Genomic DNA, 6,761 nt, shown 5'->3' on the forward strand with positions numbered 1-6,761 from the left:
AAAAGAAAAAAAAAAACACAACCAACCTCCCTAAACCACCAGCAACCATGCACCCGGACTATCAGGCACAGCATTTATATACTCTGAAAGTCCTAGAATTCCAAAGGTCACAATTGCAGAAACTGCAGGTAGTGAAACCATGCCTCTGTTAGAGCACAAGGCAAATCATTGCTACTGCAGTCCAAGCAATGCCATACATATCCTCACACCTTGGATTAAAACAGCTGGCTGGGACCACACCCAGTTCTTCAAAAGTTGCAGCAGCACATAAAAACACCCAGAACTCGGGAGGTCGAGACTGGAGGATTTTGCATTTAAGGCCGTCATGGGTTGCAATGAAACTCAAACCCTCAAAACAAGATATAACAATAATTGAACATGGAAGACTGAAGCAGGATTACTGTGGTTTTGAAGTCGGCCTGATTAGTGAAGTAGAACCCTAAAACCATCCCTTCTATTCTGTCCTGGTCTCCCCTCAGCATTCTTAGACTGAGACAAAGTTCAGGAACTGTAGGCTGTCTTAAGCTACACACCTATATCCTGTCTCCAACAGAAAAGGGAAGTGGAGGTTGTAAGATTAATGCAGGAATGTTTCACTACATATGATGTGCAGAGTGGATGAAGACAGTGCCTAGTTATGCTGCTGGGAGACTGGGTCTCACTGTGTAGCCTTTAATAGCTTGGAACTCAAAAGAGAACCGCTATCTCACTTGTTTTTAATTTTTCAAGTCGGTTTTTCTGCATTTGTAGTCCATACTATTCACAAACTCAGAGATACACCTGCCTCTGGAGTGCTGAAATTAAAGGCGTGAGCTACCTGCTTTTTTAAAAAGTGTATTCATGCCAGGCAGTGGTGGTGCACGCCTTTAATCCCACTTGGGAGGCAGAGGCAGACGAGTTTCTGAGTTCGACGCCAGCCTGGTCTACAGAGTGAGTTCCAGAACAGCCAGGACTACACAGAGAAACCCAGTCTCGAAAAACAAAACAAAAAGTGTATTCATGTGTATGTTTTTGCCTACGGATATATATGCGCGTCATCTGCATTCCTGATGCCTGCAGATGGTCAGAAGAGGGTTGTGGATCCCCTGAAACTTCCCCTGAAATGGTTGTGATCCATTGTGTAGGTGCTAGAGACTGAATCTGGATTCTGTGCAGAAGCAACAAGTGTTTTTAACTACTGATAATCTCTCTAGAGCTCTGCTTTTAAGACAGGGTCTCATACAACCCAATGTAAAATTTAGTTTGTATCCAAGGCTGGCCCTTTTACTGCTTGGCACCAACACCTTCCAAATGCTTGGTTTATAGGCATGTGCTTACATCCTATTAGGCTTGTATTTGTCTTAATAGTTTTATATTTTAAAATTCTAACTAGAATAATTGGATGCTGTGAACATCTGGTTTTGGTTTCAAAGCTTTTGATGTGACAGCTCTTTTGGAAAATGAAGCGCCGCTGTGTAGCCAGTACTGTATCTACCGTAATGAAATCCTGTATTTTGGTAAGATCGAGGGGGTGGGGGTTTGTTGTGCTGTACATCTGGTGATAGATATTTTCCCTCCACCAGCAGCCAATAGCCCTAAGTTGATCACTTTAAAAGTATCTGTTCGATTAATGGAACACCCACTTATGTAAGTGCAAGCCTGGAGATTCGTACGTGACCAGAGGGCTTTGCGCGTTAGAGCTAGGCGTGGGGCGGAGCAGAATCTCTGTCAGCTGTGGGGGCGGGGCTCATGGTAACGCCCCGCCCACCGGCGCCATCTTCCAGGACCCGGGCGGGGCCCTGGGCTTTGGGGCGCAGCTGGGGAGCGAACGCGGGTTACCACCCAGACTCAGAACTGGTTTCAGAGGTATAGGCACAGGTGGACAGGGAGGGAGTGATGGTGGCAGGGAAGTTGGGGAGCCACGGCCACCGGGAAAGAACCTGGCAGTGTCAGGCAGCCCTCAGCACTCATCCGGCTCCTTCCTACTGGCATGCTGCTTCAATCTGAAGAAAAGTCCAAGTTCTTTTTAGTTTTCTGGAAAAAGTAAGTTTGGAAATCTATGATATGTTTTAGGGCTGAGACTAATAGGGTAGGGAGAGGATGTAGGCTTCTTAGCGTTCTGCAGTGAGGAGAGTAGGCCAGGGTGTTTGGGGACGGACGTAGGGGACTCTCACACTGTGGCTGACTGTTTCCATCCTCGATTGAATGTTCTGTGCCTTCTCTAGGAGGCCTTTCCCAGGGGCCCAGAACTGCCCAGGAGGACAATGGAGTCTGGAGCTCGCCCAGTTGGTAGCAGCTGCAGCAGCCCTGCAGCACTCTCACGGGAATACAAACTAGTGATGCTGGGTGCCGGTGGAGTTGGGAAGAGCGGTAGGTAACCTTTTCTGTTTGCTAGAAAACGTTGAGAAGCAATACTCAGACCAGATGGGTTACTGGCTCTTATGCAAAACTGATAGTTAAAATACTTAATGGTCACTGTCATGAGTTCCATTTCTTGTTTTGAAGCCATGACAATGCAGTTCATCAGCCACCGATTCCCAGAAGACCACGACCCCACCATTGGTAAGTCAGCTCCTTGTTTGTATTTCCAGTTAGATCCTATGAAAGTATCTTAATAGATTTAAAGTTTTAAAAAATAATATTCATATCCTAAGCTTGTTTATATAATTCATACTTAGAAACAAGAATAAACATTTGAGTATTTATTTTAGACTTCATGTGTGCATTTATACTATCTTTAGTCTTTGCATTACTTTGATAATAGACAAACTGTCTTTTTTTATTTAAGGACATGCAACGTATTATTAGATTAAAGGAAAAGGTTAAAGGCTACTTGGTGAAACCTTTCCTTGCTATCACTGTTAAGGGTCTGACATGAGACTAACCCTGAAGTATGAGTCAGCTGGTTTGAACTTCCACAAAAGGAAGCTGAAAAACAAGTAGAGCCAGCCACTGAGCTCTCAGAACCACAGCCTTCCACTCGAAGCTCTTCCTTTCCTTCCGTATCCTTGCAGCTCATTATATAGGCACATCTTCTCCTGTGTCTTTCCTTGTCACTTTTGGCTGTCCTTTGTTGGTAGAATGCTAGTGGAGTGAGTAAATTAGTCTCCCTGACCTGGACTTGGGGATTGAACCTGAGACTCCAGTGGAGCATACCAGACAAGGGCTTTGCCACCGAGCTGAATCCCCAGCCTTGTCTTGTTTTAAGTTGTGTTGTTGTCTTCCTTTGATAACAGGTTGAAGCCCAAGCTATCCTTGAACTCATAGCACTCCTTTTGCTTAGTCTGGGATTAGAGATGTGAACCCCATGCCCAGTTCTGTTGTTGGCGGGTGGCATAGTTGTTGTTCTTAGCTGCTATAGACTAAAAATGTTACAAAATCATAAGGAAGCAGTTTTGATTCTAAGTGATTATCTAAAAGAAAAGTAGAGCTGAGAAGGGCACAAAGCTCTGCCCTCAGCTGGGAGTGATGACAGACATCTGTAACCCCAGCACTTGGGAAGCACAGGCAGGAGGAATGCCAGTTCAGCACCAGTCTCAGTTGCATAAAGTTTGGCCAAGAATGCATAGTAAGAACCTCTGTCAAAACAAAAACAAAAGCCTGCTGATCTCTGCCTGTGCTCATTTTATTTAGCATATGCATCTGCGGGTTTGGGAAAACTAGAAACACTTCTTGTCTTTTTAGTGAACTGTATGGGAGTTCTTTATTTTTGTGTTAGGGATCAAAGCCCAGGGCCTCACATAGGCTAAGTACATGCTGTGCCCCTGAACTGCATCCTAGCTCTGCTATGTCAACCTTAGAACATTGTTTCAGAGACTCAGACTGTGTGGTACGGGAACTCGATGAATAAAACCAACCCAGGGCATGGGATGGACATCATTCCAGGCTGCTCACCCATGGCTCCCAGTGCAGAGCCCAAATTCAAAGTTGTGTCAGCTTTAGAGATTCCTTGCTAGAGGGAAATGATGTGTGCCAAGTGGCCAGGCGGGGTCAGTATCTACCCTCTGCTTATAGGATGAGTGTTTGCCACCCCTGCCCTCCTGCACTGCTGGCTCCTGGGTGTGGGGACACTGGCTTTCTACACCCACCTAGTTCTTCTGCCCTTGTTTATAGTGAGAACTAGCCACACCTAGAGATTGGCTGGAAAATGTCACGTGGTCACCTGAGTTGGGCTCTGAGCCCAGGCCTTGAGCTCAGGCCACAGAGTCTAGTGGCCCATGTCCTAACTTCAGTCCTTGGTAGAAGAGTAGATAAGGTCTGTACTTCCTTTGTTCTGGCTTCCTTTGCAGGTTTCTAGAACTATCAAAATAGGCAGAATTTTCTTTGGCTGTGTCCTGGTACTTGTCTGTTTTCTTGTGCTGTGATGTAATCCTGACCAAGTGTGCAGGGCTCATCTCTACCTCATTCACAGGCACCACTGATAGTCTTTAAGGTTAACATGGTAGCTAACATGAAGTATAGTGAAGTTCAATGGCTGTCATACAGTTTGAGATGTGAGCTGCAAAAACAAGTAACGAACTTGGATGGATCTATGAATTTGCCACCAAAGAAGCCCATGTACCCTGGGACTTACTCTAGTGGGAGGGAGTTAGGACTCTGAGGCTGAGGAGCACATACCATCTAAGAACTCTTGAAGAAGAAGGAAATGTAACTTTCCCCAGGTCTCTCTACACTGAAATGTACTCATATAACCTAACTATCACTGAGCATGCTTGCCCCAAGCCTGGCGACCTAGAGAGATGGGAGGAGAGACTTGACTCTATAAAGGTGTCTTCTTGGTCTCTGTTCACATACCGTGGCACATGTGAATATGTGCACACACTCGAACGCATGCACAGAGTCAAACACACATGCACACACGCACACACACACACACACACACACACACACACACACACACACACAGAGTCAAACATACACACTCACACCCACGCATGCACGCACACACACAGAGTCAAGCACACAGAGTCAAACACACCCACGCACACATACACGCCCACACATGCACATACACGCACACACACAGTCAAACATACACACTCACACCCACGCATGCACGCACACACAGAGTCAAGCACACACATACACACACACACGCACACACACAGAGTCAAACACATATGTAATAATATAAATATTTTTTTTTTTTTAGTTTTTCGAGACAGGTTTTCTCTGTGTAGCGCTGGCTGTCCTGGAACTTACTCTGTAGACCAGGCTGGCCTCAAACTCTGCCTCCTGTCTCAAAAAACCAAAAAAAAAAAATCTAATGTCGGTTCCAACAACTAAGTTGATTTCAAAACATAGCAATCTTAACAGATGGTGATCGATAATTCCAGAAGCATTGATTAAACAGGCTTCTTTATCTCTGAGAAGGAGTCAGAAGCAGGGCTGATTTTTTTATTTTTTTATTTTTATTTTTATTTTATTTTTTTGTTTTTTTGAGACAGGGTTTCTCTGTGTAGCCCTGGCTGTCCTGGAACTCACTCTGTAGACCAGGCTGGCCTCAAACTCAGAAATCCGCCTGCCCCTGCCTCCCAAGTACTGGGATTAAAGGCAATTGCCACCACTGCCTGGCTGATTTTTTACTTTTAAATGTTGGGAACCAGTGATATGGCTCAGATGGTGAAGGCACCTGTCACCAAGTCTGCCCTAAGCTTGGTCCCAGTAACTCATAGGTTACTGCAAGAAAACCAGTTCCTGTTCTCCTCTCACCTTTGGAGCCTTGCTGTGTCATGGGCTGGCAAGTTTGTTCAACTTGGGTCCTATCTTTAAGTCTCACATGGTAGAAAGAGAAGCAGCTCTTGAAAGTTGTCCTCTGAAGTCCACATGCACAGTGGTGACATGTGTTTGCCCATGTGCACACACAACCAGTTAAATACTGTAATGAACTTTAAAATGTGAAAGGGAAGTATCTTGGGATGTATGTAGCCAGTTTTTGGTTTTGGTTTTGGTTTCAAGATAGGGTTTCTTCGTGTAGCCCTAGCTGTTCTGGAACTTGATCTGTAAACTAGGTTGGCCTCTAACTCACAGAGATCTGCCTGCCTCTGCCTCCCAAGGGGGTAGGATTAAAGGTGTGTGCCACCACGTCTGGCAGTTGCTTTTTTTTTTTTTAAAGGTTTACTTATTTTTATTTATATGAGTACACTGTAGTTGTCTTCAGACACACACCAGAAGAGGGCATCAGATCCCATTACAGATGGTTGTGAGCCACCATGTGGTTGCTGGGACTTGAACTCAGGACCTCTGGAAGAACATTCTGTGCTCTTAACCTCTGAGCCATCTCTCCAGCCCCTACACCTCATTTCTTTGTTTTGGGAGTGGGTAGTATTTAGGGTAGGAGTGGAGTCATTGGGCCGCTGAGGCAGGAGGCTTACAAGTTGAAGGACCATCTGTTCTACAGACCAAATTCAAGACTAGCCTGATCAACTTAGTAAGAGCCGCCATAGTGCCTGCCACAAGTTAAAGACTGGAAAGGGCTGCAGCGAGAAACCCTGCAGCAAAAGCAGACAAAGTGAGAAAGAGCTGTCTGTGTAGCTCACTGATAGAGCTTGTCTTTCAGAGGCCCTGGGTTCTCGCTTCAGTGCATACAAAGGAAAAGGTATCAGGAGGCAGATCTGAGTGAGTCCCAGGCCAGCCCAGTCTACATATCAAGTTGGCCAGCCAGAGCTACATAGTGAGACCCTATCTTAAGAACAAAAAAGAAACAACAACAAAAAAGTGAAATTAGAATTTTTTTTTTTTTTTTTTTTTTTTTTTTTTTTTTTTTTTTTTTTTTTTTTTTT

General features: G+C 45.0%; 1 protein-coding gene across 2 annotated transcripts in view; it reads left to right on the plus strand.

Moving 5' to 3' along the window:
- Positions 1 to 1,712: 1,712 nt before the first annotated feature.
- Rit1 (Ras like without CAAX 1) overlaps positions 1,713 to 6,761 on the plus strand; it is a 13,673-nt gene continuing 8,624 nt past the window's right edge. The window contains exons 1-3 of one of the 2 annotated variants that reach the window (XM_031374416.1): positions 1,713 to 1,845; positions 2,205 to 2,349; positions 2,485 to 2,541. In XM_031374416.1, coding sequence (XP_031230276.1) covers positions 1,729 to 1,845; positions 2,205 to 2,349; positions 2,485 to 2,541 — 319 coding nt within the window. In that variant the 5' untranslated portion in view covers positions 1,713 to 1,728. Of the gene's footprint in view, positions 2,023 to 2,204; positions 2,350 to 2,484; positions 2,542 to 6,761 lie in introns of both variants that reach the window. The other variant, XM_031374417.1, reaches the window with a different exon arrangement.

Source organism: Mastomys coucha, unplaced genomic scaffold, assembly GCF_008632895.1.
Source record: "Mastomys coucha isolate ucsf_1 unplaced genomic scaffold, UCSF_Mcou_1 pScaffold16, whole genome shotgun sequence".
Taxonomy (NCBI): domain Eukaryota; kingdom Metazoa; phylum Chordata; class Mammalia; order Rodentia; family Muridae; genus Mastomys; species Mastomys coucha.